Source organism: Epinephelus fuscoguttatus, linkage group LG21, assembly GCF_011397635.1.
Source record: "Epinephelus fuscoguttatus linkage group LG21, E.fuscoguttatus.final_Chr_v1".
Lineage (NCBI taxonomy): Eukaryota > Metazoa > Chordata > Actinopteri > Perciformes > Serranidae > Epinephelus > Epinephelus fuscoguttatus.
The window spans coordinates 15,536,470-15,555,197 of NC_064772.1; the positions used below are offsets into that span (position 1 = coordinate 15,536,470).

The following is an 18,728-nucleotide window of genomic DNA, read 5'->3' on the forward strand; positions in this document are numbered from 1 at the left end:
CCATAAATTAAATATTTCTCCACCAGAATTTTAAGACAAAAATTACATTTTCAGTGGCTTTTTACTTGAATAGAAATGAACCTAAATTATAGATTCCATGCAGGAGTTTGTGTATTTTATTACAGGTTTTCTTTTAGAGAATAAACTTTTTGTTTGGAGAGTTATCCTCTATAAGACAAATTGTCCTAAAACTTATCTTACACATACCTGTGTAATTATGAGAATATATAGAATTCAAAGGAAGAAAGACTAACAATACACTTGTGTAAAAAACAAAACAAAAAAAAAACAGGATGGTCCTGACAATCTATGAAACTCTCCAAATTTTATTATTATTATTATTGTTATTAACGTTATTGTGTTGATTATATCAACATGTTTTTCAACACATAATTACATTTTTATTCTATTTTATTTTATTTTATTCTATTTCATTTTATCTTTATCTTTGATACACCGAACCTGGGGTCAGAAGTGTAGGAATTGATGCAAAGTAGCCCTAGTTATGAATAAATAACAATAGGCCTTAACTAAACTTATTTAATATTTTCGGCTTGTATTAATTGTACGTTTATTTTTAAATTCATTTTTAATTGTTTTACTTTAGTTTTAGTGCATTCATACAAGACCTTATCGATCATATGTTGAGTATTTTGAAGATGCGGAACTTTTCAACACTGTCCGACTCCACACGGTCGAATTAGCAGGTTACACCAGAAGCTACACCGTTGGCGCGAACAACAACAATAACAGCTGATATTTTAATTTCTCCTAACTATTAACACTAAATTATCACAAAATGTACGTGTATTCTTCAGTGCTGCGGGAACTAGTAATTATTCGTTTACGATAATAGGAATACTCGTGTTTTTGAATTTTATTTTTAACGTTATATGTTTGTTTGAATGTTAGCTAACAGGCTTCAAGTAAGTTAGCGCAGCAGGCTCTGTCTAAAACGGACATAGTTAGGTTATAAACTGTTTTATTTGGAGCAGTTTCTCGAGGAAAAAAAGACAGTGACGTTAAGCTAGTCCTCCATGACTAGTTAGCGTTCATGTCAAATACTGTCACAGTATTGACACTGCCTCTATTTTTCTGACAGCCCATCAAGAGGTAAGTGGGCATCAGTTATGCTAGTAGCTTACCTCAGTAGGCCAATTTGATGTACATAAATACAACGTACAAATATATGGCCAGATGTGTATTTAAAAGATGTTTAGTCATGATATATTCTCTGGAAGTGCTGTCGACTCAGGCTACTGCTAAGGCCAGCTAATGCCATTCAAACAAACGTTGTATTATTTAATTCGTCTTTATCCAGTTACCGGTTGACCATGTCCAAAGGAGACAAGGAAGGCTTCATTGTCAAGTTTGTGGAAAGTAATGGACAAAGGACAGAATATGCTGCCAAAGCTTATGAGGTAAACTTCATTGTTAGCCTTTAATGTATGAATACGTTTTGCCAGGGCTGTTGTTTTGCAGTGGATGATGGTGGTGTTTGTCTCTGTATACACAGGCCATTTCAGAGCTCCAGTCTGACAAGTACTTGAAAACCATCGAAGAAGATGCAGTTTTACAGATGGACCAGAAGGACAAGTCTCTGTTTGTCTTCAGCAGCTTCACCAGCCCAGCCTTTCTGCACTGCAAAAGGGTCTGACTCAGTATTTCATACATCATAACTTGGATTGTGTTCTTGTCTCAAGAATTGAGATATAAAATATATAAAATAAATATAGAGACTGACTCTAATCTCTCGTGCTGTTTGTTATTTGTCATGTAGCTCGGCTGCCGGGTGGTGAGTCCACTGGTGGTGTTGTACTGTCTGCAGCAGCAGCATTGTGTTCCCAGAGCAGAGAAACCCGTCTATAGCATGGCCATGGCTGACATCACTATTTCCTGCACCAGTCTGGATAAAGCAACACGGGTTAGTTCACTGCGTCTGATGCTTCGCAAATTGTTGTGCCTCAGCAGTGTCATCTGTTCATGTCTCTCTAAATGTCTCTCTCTACAGACAGAGGTGATGGATCTGGTGCAGCTCATGGGTGGACGGGTCTATCTGGACTTAAATGTATCTGTCACACACCTGATAGCGGGAGAGGTGGGCAGCAAGAAATATCTGGTAGCTGCCAGCCTTGGTAAACCCATCCTGCTGCCCACATGGATCAAAGCCTGCTGGGAGAAATCTCAGGACAGGTGTGTAATCTTATTAAAAATCACATTTCTCGTCGAACATCTACGGTCGAAAGATACATATTCATTTTTGTGATGTTTTCTTGGCCAAATAAACTCTTTCATGTACTGTATTCGAACATAGGTTCAGAACTATGTTACCATGAAGTGATACAATTGTTATATAACATTGTGACAATAGTGAATACCTCTTTCTGCCTCCCTCCAGTCTTTTCAGGTATACAGATCTGCCCATTGAGGACTATCTGTGCCCTGTGCTGCGTGGCTGCACTGTTTGTGTGACAGGCCTCTCCAGCACAGAGCGCAAAGAGGTGCAGCGGCTCTGTGAACAGCATGGAGCCACCTACAGCGGTCAACTCAAGATGAATGAGTGTACACACCTCATCGTTAGTGAGCCGACAGGTAATTCACCACCATCTTTAGCAGAATGAGTTCCATTTTGTACAATTAAAGACCAGATTCAGTTAGTGGGACAACATTTTGTATCTAGCTCTAGTATCTAGCTCTAGCTCTGGTGTTGGGTGTGCTACCGTTATTGCTACTAGCATTAACAAATCACTGAAAGTAATTGTATTTGTTTGCAGGTCAGAAGTACGAGTGTGCAAAGAAGTGGAATGTGTATTGTGTGTCTTTGCACTGGCTGTTTGACAGCATAGAGAAGGGCTTTTGTCAAGATGAGAGCAGGTACGCTGTGGAGCGTAATGCATCAAAGACAACTCGACCTCACACCTCAACCCCCACTGGCACCAACAAGAAGGACGGTGAGCTGCAAACTGATAGTGTGCTTGTTTGTTGTTTACTGTATTTAATATGTTTACATTGTCAACCTCATGGTGTGATAGGGTTTAAACACAACATTTAGAATCTTAATGAGTTTCAGAGTGATTCTCTGTGATTTATTAAAATGAAGAATCCTGTTTTTTCGCTCCAGAGGGTCCATCTCTGTTGGGTTTAAGTCACATATCTGTCAATGCCAGCATGACAATAAATGACACAGCCCTCACCAACGGCAGCATCAGCCGCCTGGAGGCTCCAGACCCCATAGACACTCTAGATCTCACCGTCTGCCCAGCTGATGATATACTGGATGGCTGTAAGGTAAACAAGAGAATATTCCCTTTCATACAGAATGGAGTTTTCTTCTCCTCCGTTTTGTTGTTGTAAGATATTAATGATGTGAAAGACAAAGTTGAGGCTTTATCTGACGCTTGTTAAATGTTGTGCAGCTGTATCTGTGCGGCCTGCCAGGGAAGAAACTGGAGAAGCTGAAGCGTCTTGTGAATGCTGCAGGAGGTCTGCGCTTCAACCAGCCCAGTGAGGAACTCACACATGTGGTCATGGGAGAGCTGGACCAGGAGCTCAAGAATTTTCTCTCCAAAGCAACACATAGGTCTGAGCACCAAAAATGATTATTTTACATCGTATTTATGGCCTCTTCACTTTTTAGATCTTGTCTGTTTTGACCGTTTCAACCCACAAAACTAAAAAGTTCTGAATCATAATGTCTGTAAACATTAGGTCTTATCAAAGTTCAGTACATATACTTACCTTATCTTTAATCTGAAATTTGTTTAGCAACATCATATGTAGTCACAAAGTGAAATATACAGAACATTGCTTAAAGAGCACTGTTGCAGTTCAGCAGGTTTGCAGTATGTTAAATCACTGAGATGATGTAATGTCTGGATGTTACTTTTCAGACCCCACGTAGTGACAGTACAGTGGCTGCTGGACAGTTTCAACAAAGGCAGTCTACCCCCAGAAGCAGATTACCTCCACCCGGACTGTCTGCCCCTGGCTGCGGCTGCTGTAACTGTGCCTGCCCATCACACTCCCACCTCCCGGGTCTCAGCTGGTCCGCCTGCAGCCAGTCCCAGTACTCCCAGACAAACAAGAGCAGAGGAAGATCTGCTCTCACAGTACATGGATGACGACCCTACAGTAGGTAGGTATCTGTCGTTTAAGTTGCTTAATTTGATTTGACATATTTTTAAGAGATTTTACCAGGTGTAGTTTTGTACATTGCAGTTAATCCAACATTCTTCTTATCCCCCAGTGGATATGCCCCCACCAGCAGAGGGCAGCAGCAGGAGGTCCGTCAGTATATCTGTAGAGCCTCAGCCTGAATCCTGGGCACCAAACCACACCAGAGGACCAGGACCAGAGGCGGACTCGACCCTGCAGGAAGCCAGCGCTGCAGGCCTGTTTTTCAAGAAACGTTTCCTCCTTGTGGGCTTTGGCACTGAAGCCGAGACCCAGCTTTCTCTACTGGTAATGGAAAACGGAGGCAGGGTACTGATGGGTCGCACACGTATTGTGGCAGACTACGCGGTGGTACCACTATTGGGCTGTTCAGTGGAGGCAACAGTGGACGAGGTGGTCACAGATACCTGGCTGGTAAGATCATAGTCATACTGCTTTAGATTTATCTGTGAAGGGAGGAGAGCATAATTGGTGATTTCAGTGCCATCTGATGTGTCAATTCATTGAAATGGTAGAACACAGAGGTAAATATTTATTTTTTTAGTAACTGTCTTTAATGAAGGGGTTCTTTGTGTTGTTTCTCTCATTTTTGAGGCAACACCTAATTTTTGAGCTGAAAACAGTTAGTCATTGATGTATTGACAGAAAATCAACACATTTTGATAATCCATTAATTGTTTAGGTCCGTTATCAAGCAAAGAATTTACAGAATAAACAATCGATTAATCAAAAAATATTTGTCAGATCAGTTGATAATGAAAATTTTTAAAATTGTGAAATACATATTTGTTCTCTGTCAGTTTTGTATCCTACGAAAGTGCTCTGTAAGACAAGACAAGACATGTTTTGCTCTTGTTAATTTTCAGGCCATGTGTGTGGAGAAGGAGTGTGTTCTGCAGCTGTCCTCCAACCCTTTGTTCACCCCTGTTCCTGTGATGGACGGACGTTTTCCTCTCAAAGACTGTGTTCTGTCTGTCAGTCAGTTCACTGGAGCAGAGAGGGAGTCTTTGGTAGACCTGGCCAAGCACCTCGGAGCCAAGTATGGTTACATTTCAATCTGACCACATACAGTGTTTTACTGTTAAGCTACATGGTTAAGCTACATGAACAGCTGCAGGAGGGTTTGGTGTTTACATCTTCTACAGAGTCATAGGCAAAGGCATTTATTCATATAGCATTGTTTATAGACTTAGGCAATGTCAAAGTGCTTTACATTAGCTATTTTCAACCAGAGGGGCGTGATCAGTAAAGCCCACTGGTGGGCATCAGAGCGCCATCTAGTGGGCTGCAGGGATCCTGCTAAATGATTAGATTAAATTAAAAAATGGTAGTAATTTACAAAGCTAGCAATTTTTATATCCATGTGCCCAGGACTTCATATTAATAAAAATGTCAAATTAATATACATAATTCCAATGACCAGTTAGTTTGAATATCATGTCACACGTATCATTAGGTGGAGACAAACGTGTTTTTCCACTGTTAGCGAGCTAACTTTCTCTTGGACATAATGACACAAATGGAAAAGTGATGTGGAGGGAGACAAACCTTCGTCAGTAAAAGCTCCATAGCATGTGGTGAGGAAATATGACCCTGGATACATTAAATGTGGATTCATAATATATTGTAGTCATTACAGCCGACAGTCATATAACACATCAACAGCCTGGTTTAATTTGTCCTTTTTTGTCATGTTATGTTTTTAGTTTATATATATATATATATATATATATATATATATATATATTTACAATTGTATTCAGGGTTTTTTTGCGTGCTTCATAATAACATGATGAATCCTAAAGTATAACATTCCCTACACTGTTAAAATAAAGGCAATATTAATGGCTTAAGGGTTTAGGTTTAGGTTTTGTTTATGTTGTGTAATAGCAGTTGTTTTTGTGCTCAGAACGATGGGGTCAAAAGACCAGTTTCATTGTACATTTTTCAAGCTGTAGGAGCTCCTGGGCTGTGGGGTTATACCACAGCTAAATAAATGTTGAGGACCTGGTCTGTTCATATTGTTGTAACACAGTTCATTTGTGCTCTCTCTCCCTCCTGCAAGCTTTTACCCTCATGTGTCCTACCTGCCTGTTGTGACCTACCTGTCTTAAATCTTCTCATCTTCTCTCCCTCCTACAGTGTCCAGGATTACTTTGTGCGCCTGGCCAACCAGAAGAAAGGGATGCTGGCCAGCACTCATCTGGTGCTGCAGAGCCCCGAGGGCACAAAGTACCAGGCAGCCAAGAAATGGGGGCTTCCAGCCGTTACTATGAACTGGATACTAGAGTCTGCTCGAACTGGCCAGCGGGCGGAGGAGGGGCGTTTTCTAGTTGACCTGCCACCCTCACCAGGTTAGAAAAGTGTCTTGACTAAGGCCTATATGTGGATGTAAAAGCATTTTTTGCATGACAGATGACAATAGTGAGTTTATTTTCTTCTTCTACAGAGAGGGATGATGAGAGTTTTGTTGGTGGCTCCCAGAGGCAAGCCATGCCTCCACCAGCACGTTCGTCCCCAGAGATCCCTCTCCTGGGTCTCCAGAGTGGCAAGGCTGTTACCCCACTGGATCTAGGCCGCTTCCAGAGCAAAGTGTTCCGCTCTGTCTTGGATGAGAAGAAACCAAAAGAGGACATCAGCACCCCCAAACAAAACCAGGGGGGTGGCAAAAGGAACCCCCTTCAGAAGGAAGCACCTCTGCAGCTAGACACTCCGTCCCGTTTCCTCAGCAGAGACCAGCTGTTCAGGCCTTCCTTCAATGTCAAGGTAAGGACCCACTGAGCACAAACAGAAGCTAGTGCCATGATTTTTGCTTAATGTCACAGGCACTAATTGTAGTAATTATTGTGCGTGAATATTTGAGAGATAATCCTGTAAATGTAAATGCATGTTTCTTTGGTAAGGATGCACTTGGAGATCTTGAGACTCCAGGGGGAAGATCCAAACCAGGAGAGAGGGTAGATACTCCACTGACTGATGTCATCAACAGAAATCTGAGGGTAGCTCTCGCCAACAGCTCCCGAAATTCCACCTCAGATATGCAAGCCATCTCTGCTAGCCCCCAGTTTACCAAGACGACTGAGAAGGAGGTAAACTGAAATACATAAAAATACAGTATGCCTGTTTGCATACATGACATTGGTGGTTTAATCTCAGAATCACTTCATTTGTCAAATACAATGTACAGGAGCCCTTACTAAAGGATGTCTTATGATTACAGAAACCAGGAAACGCCTGTTATGTGTGTATCACTTGACATATGAATAAAAATATTATCAAATTTGTTTGTAAGGTCCCAGAAAAAGAAGCCGGCCCTCTGACTGGTGTCGTGATCTGCGTAGGGAAGAAGCTGAGCAAAATGCAAAGTGAACTCAACGCCATTGCTGCCTCACTTGGAGCTGACTTCAGGTATTTGACACATTTTTGCAAACATCAGTAAAGGATGGGTTCATATTTGTTGAAGTTTTTAAAAAATCCTAACGTAGGTGGCACAATAGCTACAAGAATGTGCAGAGGCATTTGTGCTCAACCCGTTGTTCATTACAGGTTACTCCGAGACACCAGGGAGTGTACAAAGAAATATACAGTATCTCACATAAGTGAGTACACCCCTCCCATTTTTGCAAATATTTCATTATATCTTGTCATGGGACAACACTATAGAAATGACACTTTGATATAACTTAAAGTAGTCAGTGTACAGCTTGTATAGTAGTATAGATTTACCTTCCTCTGAAAATTACTCAAAACACAGCCATCAACATCTAAACAGCTGGCAACATAAGTGAGTACACCCCACAGTGAACATGTCCAAATTGTGCCTAAAGTGTCAATATTTTATGTGCCAACCATTATTATCTAGCACTGCCTTAACCCTTTTGGGCATGGAATTCACTAGAGCTCACAGGTTGCTTCAGGAATCCTCTCCCACTCCTCCATGATGACATCATGGAGCAGATGGATGTGAAGACACCTTGTGCTCCTCCACCTTCAGCTTGAGGATGCCCCACAGGTGCACAAGTGAGTTTAGGGCTGGATACATACTCAGCCAGTCCATCACCTTCAGCTTCCTCAGCAAGGCAGTTGTCATCTACTAGGTGTGTTTTGGGTCATTATCATATTGGGAAATTGCATTGCAGCTCAGTTTCTGAAGAGGGGCGATCATGCTCTGCTTGGAATTCATGTTTCACTAAATGAACCGAGCTCCCCAGAGCCAGCAGCACTCATGCAGCCCCAAACCATGATGCTGCCACCACTATACTTGACTGTAGGCAAGGGACAGTTGTTTTGGTGCTCTTCACCAAGGTGCCACACATGCTGAGAGAGAGCACCAAGACAACTGTCCCTTGCCTACAGTCAAGTATAGTGGTGGCAGCATCATGGTTTGGGGCTGCATGAGTGCTGCTGGCTCTGGGGAGCTCGGTTCATTTAGGGAAACATGAATTCAGAGCAGAGCATGGTCGCCCCTCTTCAGAAACTGAGCTGCAATGCAATTTTCCAACATGATAATGACCCAAAACACACCTAGTAGATGACAACTGCTTTGCTGAGGAAGCTGAAGGTGAAGGTGATGGACTGGCCAAGTATGTATCCAGCCCTAAACTCACCTGTACACCTGTGGGGCATCCTCAAGCTGAAGGTGGAAGAGCGCAAGGTGTCTTCACATCCATCTGCTCCGTGATGTCATCGTGGAGGAATGGGAGCACCTGTGGGCCATCCTCAAGCTGAAGGTGGAAGAGCGCAAGGTGTCTTCACATCCATCTGCTCCGTGATGTCATCGTGGAGGAATGGGAGAGGATTCCTGAAGCAACCTGTGAGCTCTGGTGAATTCCATGCCCAAAAGGGTTAAGGCAGTGCTAGATAATAATGGTTGGCACACAAAATATTGACACTTTAGGCACAATTTGGACATGTTCACTGTGGGGTGTACTCACTTATGTTGCCAGCTGTTTAGATGTTGATGGCTGTGTTTTGAGTAATTTTCAGAGGAAGGTAAATCTATACTACTATACAAGCTGTACACTGACTATTTTAAGTTATATCAAAGTGTCATTTCTATAGTGTTGTCCCATGACAAGATATAATGAAATATTTGCAAAAATGGGAGGGTTGTACTCACTTATGTAAGATACTGTATTTTGTGGATAAGCAAGAAGTCAACAAGTGTGTTTTTTACTGTCAAAAATATTGCATTTTTGAACTGTCACTTACCTTCAGGACAAAATAGTTTCATACCTCTTTGTTTCTCACCGGATCTCCACTCGTGCCTAGTCACAAAAGATTACCAAGCACTACCAAGCACTTTGACAAATTTGGGAGCCTTTGCTCTTGACAAGAAATGGATGATTATGTTATTTTCTGGCACATGAAGCTCACACCATGATGAGATTGAACCACACATTAATCTAATGGCTGCATCAGGATTGTTTTAAGAAAGACTTGAAAAATTGTGAACTTATCCTTTTACCTTTATTTCAGTAAATATAGATGTAGACAGTAAAAGCATTTCATTATTTCATTACTTCATTACTTGTTTTTAGGTGGGCTTGTGATGACACAGTGACACACTACATCTACCAGGGCCGTGTTGGGGACAACACCCGGGAGTACAGAGGAGTGAAGGAGAGAGGGCTGCATGTGGTCTCCCAGTGCTGGCTACAGGCTGTACGTTTCTCAGTAGCAAATATAAATAGAGCCCAAGTTCTGCTTTACTACTCTTTTTTTGTTTGTTTTTTGTCTTGTAAAGGGAAACTTTGCTGATTTTTTTAACCAGGTCTGTTTCACCACAGTGTGGGCAGTGTATGCAAATAACGGTGCCTGGTCTACCCTCGAGCCACCAGTGCTGGGAATCTGAAGCATGGGGCGGAAAACAAACACCATTCACACACTGCCCACACTATGGTGACACAGACCTGGTTGAAAAGTTAAAATGCACCCCACAGGAAGATGTTCATAAATCTTTATACAGCATTTAATACATTTACACCTTGAAAAGTATTGAGAGGGACACTAATGATTGTTTTCATTATCAGTTAGGTAGTTTTGTGAAGGAATCAGGTAATCGTGTGTTTTAGAAAATGACAGATAATTGTGAAAAAAGCCATCATGCTTTCCTTCAAAATGAGAACACGAACCCATCTGTGAAACACAGGGGAAAGGGTCGGGGCAAAACTAACCACGATGCTGCTCCCACAAAGATTAAGGCAAAATGTTTTGTTGACATTACATTGCTTGTACAAGCTTGCAAAGAAATTATGTCTTCAAGAAGATACACAAAGTGATATTAAGATACACTTGATTTGATTTGTGATCTTATTTTCGTGGTCGTTGGCGTTGCTTTGTACCTGCCATTACCATTCAGTATTCATTTAGCACATTTCACCTGGGGCGAATGATAATCATCCCATCAACAAAAGCAGAATATTTAATCAAACACAGCTTTGATATGCTAATTTTGCAGACAGATGGGAATTCCAGCCATCGTTCCCTCTCATAATTGTTTCATTCAATTCATTCTCATGGCAGCTCTAATAAACTTCTGTGTACGTTAATGTGTTGTGTCGTCTTGTGCAGTGTGCTGACGAGCAGAGACATGTCCCCGAGTCTCTCTATCCTTTCACCTACAACCCCAAGATGAGCCTGAACCTCAGCCAGGTGCCCAACAGCTCTCAGAGATCTCCACCTTTAACACGAACCCAACGCAAAGACGCCACTGACGCAAAGGACGACAAGGTGGGTTTATATTTGTAAATTCACCTTGTGTATATTGTGTTGGTAAGTTCAAGATTCAGTGAGACAATGGATACTGAATTAAATGTTTATGTTATTAGTAACGTCTCATTAATGCAGGTGGTGTCTCATTTAATTGTCTTTATGTTTCCCTGTTTCATTATCTGTTTAATGATCTGCCTCTCAGAGTGAACATGTTGCCACAGAAGAAGCCACAACTTTACGTCGTGTAAGTGATGGAAGCGTCGATCGGGAAGAGATGAATGATAATGCAGATAAAAGTGGTGGGTGTCTTTTTACAACTTCTGCACCTACTAGCTAGAGCCTATAACTTTACTCACGTGGTCGACTCTCTTGTGTCCAGATATTTCAGAGACTCTAGAAATGAGAGAGAACCTACAGAGGCAGCTCCAGGAGATCATGTCGGCCACCAAGCTGACGACAGGGAGGCGTACCTCAGTCAGACTCAGCAGGATGGGATCAGGAGGGGCCGACTCGGGCCCCAACACACCTGATGGGAGCCGGGTCGGACGCTGCGGGAGCAGACGAACTCTGGAAGCTCTCAGGTAAAGTAGCCATGGACTGAGAAATGTTCAAATGATGACAATTCAAAGCGTCTCAAAGCAAATTGGTAATATATTTAGGATGGTTGTGGTGCTATAAACCAATACAGTGTATGAATTTTGTGTATTTTATATCAACATCCATCTGATGTTGCTGCAACCCACTTGAAGTTGGCAAGACATGCTCTGCCCTGACTCCAGAGATAGTCCATCTTGGATGCAACTCAGTACTACTCGGCACAACTTGCTGTGTTTAAACTGGCGTAGCCAAAATTGCCCTGCTGGTTACCAAAAATAATATTTTCTGGTGTTCCCACACGTCCTCTTCCAAATAAATTCACCTCATTCTGTCCTGATTTCAGGGTTTCCAGAGAAGCAGCCATGGACTTCAACACAGAGCCATCTCAGAGTGAACAGATCGTTTGGGACGACCCTACAGCCAGGGAGGAGAGAGCCAAGCTGGCTGATAACCTACAGTGGCCTGGGAGTCCCTCACAACACTCTGAGCCCTTCGCACCTCCACCTCCTCCCACCGCAGAAAACGGCCCTCAGTTCAGGGACTCCATGACGGACTCAGAGCTAGTGGAGATGGGTGAGAAATCAAACTTACCTAGTGGAGTAAAAGTGGAGATTTACAGATCACTAAATTAAGTCTCACTGCATAAACTAGTTTTAGCACAGAGATTACTTGTTGCTCAAGATTTACACCTGCTAACTGCAAGGTGTTGTTGTTGCCTTGCTAACTGAAAGAACTGACAGTAGTAACATTAGCTCGCTAACATATGAGTAAATGAAGTAATATGGAATATGATTGACATGACATTTTATCAAAATGAGGTTTAATAATGATCCAAAGGGAGGATGTAATGTTACACTTAACAAAAAATTACCTGTAATTACAAAGTCCAACCTATATTTACAAAGGATTAGCATGAAAGTTTAATATATTGTGTTGCCTCCCTATGTTACACCTTGTGATGCTACAGTGAATTGTTACATAGCTGATGCTTTTGATTGGACATGCTACAAATTTTTCCCAGCAACTGGTTTTCACATTACTGTCACGTAAGTCTTTACTAACTGAGATATTACTGCAGTTGTAAAGGTGCAGCCTGATTTAAAGGTTGTAGTTTGGTTCATTTGGTGCAGACAAAGCTTAACATATGAGACATTGTTGCATTTAGTTCTTGTCTGTTTCCTGTTCATGCTGACTTTTGATGTAGAAAGAGCTGATTATCAGTATTATTAGACTGTAAATCAACCTCACATTCTGAATAATGACTAACAAGTAGAGACTGGATGAAAAGGAGATGTCTTGCACAGTAATGATTCAGGGCTTTTTATTGTTGGATGGCTTTCACACACTTTTAATGGACTTAATGAACTGACAAAGTACAAGGAGCCTGATGAAGGTGCAGCAGTTTTAACAGCTTTTTAATCAGGGGAAATTTTCACGCTGACATGCATTCATTTTACCATGGTGATCTGGATACACAGGTTATATACATGGCCCTATTCAGATCAATTATACAAGCATGGAAAGATTTCACATTCAGTGGATGGATTTATCAGTAACTTAGCTTTTGAAATCAGGCTAAAATCACATATCTGCTATCATAAAATCCTCAGCTTGGTTTGTTTGCTTTCACACCACAAATAAACCACACCAGAGTCTGCTTCCAAGCGGACTGACACCCATCTTTTCAAGCGGTCTCCGTTCTGTTGTTTGGTCAGACTCGGATTTGATAGACAGCTTTCACAACAACCCAAATGACCCCTGCTGCTCTCAAACACAGACCTGAGTTTGTTTTATCTGAACCAAACAGTTTAGGTGTTAAGATACCCTCAGTAAATCACTTCTTTGAATCTGGCCAGTCGTTATCAAGAGCTTAGCAAACTCAGCGATGGATTTACAAATAGTTGCTGCAACCCAATCCTGTAAGGAAGTCTCTAGTTGTTCATTTACCTGCATCTTAAAGGGATAGTGCACCCAAAAGTGAAAATTCAGCCATTATCTACTCACCCATATGCCGATGGAGGCTCAGGTGAAGTTTTAGAGTCCTCACATCCCTTGTGGAGATCGGCGGGGGCAGCAGCTAGTACACCTAATGGCTGACGGCGCCCCAGACTAACGTCCAAGAACACAAAATTGAATCCACAAAGTATCTCCAACATGCTCATCCGTAGTGATCCAAGTGTGCTGCAGCTGCGACATAAAAACTTGTTTCGAAAAACGTCATATGAACTCTGTTTTTAGCCTCACTGTAGCCTGTAGCGCTGACTGCTTCTCTGTGCTCCGAGCTCACGTGTGCGCACTTTTGCGTGATCAGCGAAAGCATAAGCTTTGCTCACCCGTGTTTACATCACGTGACACGTGCACCGCAGGGAGAGACAGCAGTAACCACAGAGCTAAAAGATAATTTGCACTACGGTCTTTTAGCAAAGGACAGCCCAACAAGACTTTGAAATTGAGGAGGAACAGCATTTCTTTGTTGAGCCGTATTTGTTTGAGCCCGAGTATACAGACGGAACTCAGGCTACTGGACGAAGCAGCCGCCGCAGCTCATGAGCCTCAGCCAGCTGCAGAATACCGGAGTCGAGCACTGGAAACCTGGTGGTGTAGTTGTTTCAAATGCAAAGCAATGAGGAAAGTCTTTGCTGCTCAGACTGGGAATTGGTGATGCCTGCACTTGAGAATCTGGACATCAGTACTGACGAGACTGCTGCTCTTCAGAGACCGTGCATCACTTATCACCCTGAGCGCGCACACGTGAGCTCGGAGCACAGAGAAGCAGTCAGAGCTACAGGCTACAGTGAGGCTAAAAACAGAGTTCATATGACATTTTTCAAAACAACTGTTTATGTCGGGGCTTCTGGACACTTGGATCACTACGGATGAGCATGTTGGAGATACTTTGTGGATTCAATTTTGCGCTGTCTGCCATTAGGTGTGCTAGCCGCTCCCCCGCCAATCTCCACAAGGGATTTGAGGACTCTAAAACTTCACCAGGGCCTCCGTCAGCATATGGGTGAGTAGATAATGGCTGAATTTTCATTTTTGGGTGCACTATCCCTTTAGGAGGGCACTTTCACCATGTACATGAAATGGCAAACAAAGCTTTTGACACGCTGTAAATTCAGTTTTAACTTTCACTAATGACTGTATCCTCTCCCAGCTGCTTGTGAAGTCATTGACCAGCATATGGGTCCGAGAATCACAACGCCCCTGACAGAGAGGCGAGAAAATGACCTCCTTACTCCTGAAGCCCCGAGCATCGCCTTCCCTCTCGCCAAACCTGCAGTAGCACCGGAGCCACAGGTGAAGATTCATATTTACTTGAACAACAAGCACAAACAACTACATTCACATGCTAATGTGGTTATTAATATGTGTAAAGTATGGCTTTTAGTGTACAAGTAGTACATCAACTGTAGTATGCACCCTGTGGTGTCGCTTTCAAGCGACTGGTGCTAAAAGGTTTTTTGTTTCTCTCAGGAGAAGCGTGAGGAAGAAAAGCAGCCACCCAGATTTCAGCTGTCCTCCCTCAGCCCTCAGGAGCGCATTGATTACAGTCACCTCATAGAGGAGCTTGGTGAGTCCTTCACCTAATTAGGCCTCATAAAATGTTTCATCATGCTGCAGTAAAAAAAAAATGCAACACTTCAGAGGCCTGAAGTCAGAGGAGCTGATCCCCGATGACTAAAAAGGAGGATGCACCTCCAGGGTCCTGGGATATTTCCTCCTGCAGATGTTTCCTGTTGTGAGCTCAGTATTTTCAAATAAACCACAGTTTATCATAAGATAAACAGTCACTGAAACTTATACTTACTATTAACCAGACTGATGCATTTACAAAGAGAAACTTATAAAATGAAGGGACAGATCAATAAGATACACCGTAAGTCCTTGAGGTTAAATTCTTTCCAGAAAATTGTGTTTAAATATGCCTCTAAAAGTGAAAGTCATAAGTCTTGTTTAATTGCACTTTTAAATTTACATTTAAATCTACATTTGTTAATAATCCTGTCTGTAACTCCTATTTCAGGACAGTGAAATCTTATCTATACTTCTTTTTTTCCTTCCTGTCTATTTCTGGTATTGTAGGTGGTGTTGTCCTCGACAAGCAGTCTTTCGACCCCAGCTGTTCACACATCATCGTAGGGACTCCTCTGCGCAACGAGAAGTACCTGGCAGCGATGGCGGCGGGCAAATGGATCCTGCACCGCTCATACCTGGAGGCCTGCCGCTCTGTTGGACGCTTTATCCCGGTCAGGATGTGAAGATTTCTGTTTTTATTGCCTCTAGCAGACAACTGATGACACTCATGTGTGCAGTGGTGTTATTCACCCTGTAATTACAGTATTGTTATGGTTGGTTTAATGTGTTGCATATCAGTTAATGTCCTGTTGTTCTGTATACTGACCACCAGGGTTTTCATTAGCGCCATACATTTAAAAATACTGGTTTGATTTTGTAAATTTATAAATGTTTGTAGGGTTCTCAGAGAGTTTTAAAGATTTCCAAAGTTCACCTATCCTTGTAACTATAACAAAATGGTCAGTGGCAAGCCTTATTTTTTTATGCTCAGAAATATTTAACCTATCTTATCTGTGTGTGTGTTCCAGGAGGAGGAGTATGAGTGGGGCAGTAGCTCCATTCTGGATGCGTTGCCCTCCATCACCTCCCAGCAGAGGAGGCTGGCGTTAGCTGCCATGCGCTGGAGAAAAGCACTGCAGGGACACTCTGAGCAAGGGGTACTTACAGACACAGATACACATAGTTAACAGTCCTAATTACTGTCATCTGTATTGTATTAGGTACTGCTTGAGTGTTAAAGTGTAGTATGTATTTGTTTTTCAGGGAGCCTTCAGTGGGTGGACTGTCATGCTGAACATCGACCAGAGCAGAGAATCAGGCTTCAGGCGGTTACTGCAGTCTGGCAGGGCGAAGGTCGATGCTTGTTTTTTTATTTTTTCACTGTTGCAGTTTTCAAAACAAACAGACAGCTAACTGTTTGTCATAAGGTAGCGTGGGATCAGGGGAGTTGTATGTATTGTTAAACAGCCACTGATGAAAATCTATCTTACGTGACTCAGGCAGAAGTCATGCTTAAGGGTGAGTTCATTTGTATAAGTTTCATTCAGGTTATGTTCAGTCGCATTACGTCATTTCACTCGAATGAAAGTAACGTTAACTTGCTAACTTACCATTAGCATTCGCTGAAACGACCACAGAAACAGCTACTGTAGCTAGTGTTATGTGGCAAATTCAGTCATGGGGTAGTCCAGCGCTGTTATCTGTGGACAAAACAGTCATAATAAAAATAACTTTATGAGCGTGTTAAGTGTTGATGTAATGTTCGAACAATACTGCACGTATAAGCTTACTGTATGCATGAACTTGGTGGCTGGCTATGAGCCACTTATCACAGTAGCACTAAAATACATCAATACATTAGGTATCTACTGGACCACAGTGTTGCAAAATGGCATGAAATCCATTAAAAATATGCTGCTTGGCAGAAAAAAATGCTGTAGAACTGCTATTGAGTAACATTGTGTGGCATTGTACGATTCTTTCCTCGTTGTCTGTATCATCTGGTGTTTTTCGTGTTTATGCAAATGCTGCATTCAAATAGAACTTGTGAACCCCTGTTTACAACATGGTAGGTTGTAGTGACTCAGAGCTCTCAGAAAATTTCCTCTTGCAAGGTCATGAATACTACATCAGGGGGGCGTTTATGTGCTCACTTCTCATTAACACAGTACCCCATGACCCCATTTGAATGCAGCATTAGAGCAAGTAAAGGGGTAAAAGGGGATTTATTTGGGTTTGAATATTGTTTGAAACATTTGGGATAATGTAAGTAGACAACTCAACAAAAATTATAACATAGGTCCAGTCCGTTTTAGACACAAATGTACGTTTAGACAAAAAGATCTTCAAACAGTGGCCCTGTAGTGAATCTTTGTCCAAAAAATGCATTGCAATATGGAGAGTGTCTCTCCTGTGCTCACAGGGTTTCCTAGTGAAGGGTTTAGCCTCAGTGGTAAGACACCCAGATGTTGCCTTGTGATCACTTTAATCAGGAGATGACTCCTCAACAACAGTCACAATCATTAAATTTGACATTTTGCTGGTCTTTGTTTCAGACAAGTTGACTCACCTCCGCTATTAAACACTACAGGAAACCCTGAATCAGCCTCTGTAATATTAAGACTGTAGGAGTTCCTAGTGTTGACTTTAGAATGCAGTCATGTAAGAGCAGAGCTGACAAAGAAATGAATCAGGAGCTGAGCAAAAATGATTTTCTTTTAGATTAAATGAATTAATCAAATGCTGGAATGCGTATCAAAGGACGTCATGACATATCACGACAACATAAATACATACATATACAGTGAAGACATACTTCCTACCTGTAATTTCTCTGTCTTCAGGTCCTGCCGAGTCCCTCCCCGTCCTTGTACAAGGAGGCCACTCACCTGTTTGCAGACTTCAGTCGGCTGAAGCCTGGAGACTTCAGAGTCGATGTATCTGAAGCTACCTCTCATGGAGTCACGTGCCTAAAACCAGAGTACATCGCAGACTACCTCATGCAGGTAAGTGGAGCTTTTGATAAGAATTTATTTTACTTTTATAGACAGTTTAACATGTCTCAGGATGTTAAATGACCACATCTTGCGAGAAGTAAGATCGCTCATTATTATTACGATAAAATTAAGTCAGACTCAGTTGACTGAATGTTAAAGCTGTGCTCGTTTGCGCCGACACTGCCCTGGTTTTTCCCTTCCTCCAGGAGCCGACCCCGCCCATCGAGCTGTACTACCTGACTGAAGCTCCCTCTGAAGAAACTCCAGACACTCCGTCACGTAAGCGCAAAGCAGCCCCAGACAACTCCAGGCTGAAAAAGACACGTCTGACCTGAAAATGTCACTACTTACTATTGTTATGAAAATTCCCATATCTGTGAAAATGATTGTACATAAGATTTTCCCTATTTTAAATTAAAAATAAAATGAATGTAGCATCTGTTTCGTCACTGTGGCGTCATAAATCAAGTTGCACTGCAGTTTGTGCTGCGCACTGGGAGACTGTAACTGTGATGGATGACTCAATGATGGTCTGAGGAAAATGTTGAGTCACGTTTTGTAATTGGGTGCAATGGTATTCTGTGGCCTGTAGGGGGCAGTGCGTCTTCACTGTATGACTCCGTCCTGCCTTAGGAGGGATTTCTCAGCAACGGCATGAGAAAGTGTGAT

At 42.1% G+C, this 18,728-nt stretch overlaps 1 protein-coding gene across 1 annotated transcript; it reads left to right on the plus strand.

Moving 5' to 3' along the window:
* Positions 1 to 719: 719 nt before the first annotated feature.
* Positions 720 to 18,489, plus strand: topbp1 (DNA topoisomerase II binding protein 1). The gene is made up of 28 exons (XM_049565139.1): positions 720 to 1,113; positions 1,322 to 1,421; positions 1,517 to 1,651; positions 1,781 to 1,924; positions 2,012 to 2,193; positions 2,399 to 2,592; positions 2,775 to 2,951; positions 3,122 to 3,288; positions 3,417 to 3,580; positions 3,891 to 4,135; positions 4,247 to 4,587; positions 5,040 to 5,212; positions 6,316 to 6,527; positions 6,623 to 6,939; positions 7,077 to 7,262; positions 7,466 to 7,581; positions 9,714 to 9,837; positions 10,747 to 10,905; positions 11,090 to 11,186; positions 11,267 to 11,468; positions 11,828 to 12,057; positions 14,642 to 14,784; positions 14,962 to 15,058; positions 15,571 to 15,734; positions 16,092 to 16,220; positions 16,327 to 16,416; positions 17,907 to 18,068; positions 18,266 to 18,489. Exons 2-28 carry the CDS (start codon positions 1,335 to 1,337, stop codon positions 18,392 to 18,394), a joined length of 4,566 nt encoding a protein of 1,521 aa, XP_049421096.1. The 5' UTR covers positions 720 to 1,113; positions 1,322 to 1,334; the 3' UTR covers positions 18,395 to 18,489.
* Positions 18,490 to 18,728: the final 239 nt, after the last annotated feature.

Bases quoted from the DNA above. Each gene is read 5' to 3' on its own strand.
- topbp1 (XM_049565139.1), top strand. From the start codon at position 1,335: ATGTCCAAAGGAGACAAGGAAGGCTTCATTGTCAAGTTTGTGGAAAGT. The intron at 5,213-6,315 runs GTATGGTTACAT...TCCCTCCTACAG, and splicing joins GCCAAGCACCTCGGAGCCAA to TGTCCAGGATTACTTTGTGC. The intron at 16,417-17,906 runs GTCGATGCTTGT...CTCTGTCTTCAG, and splicing joins TGCAGTCTGGCAGGGCGAAG to GTCCTGCCGAGTCCCTCCCC.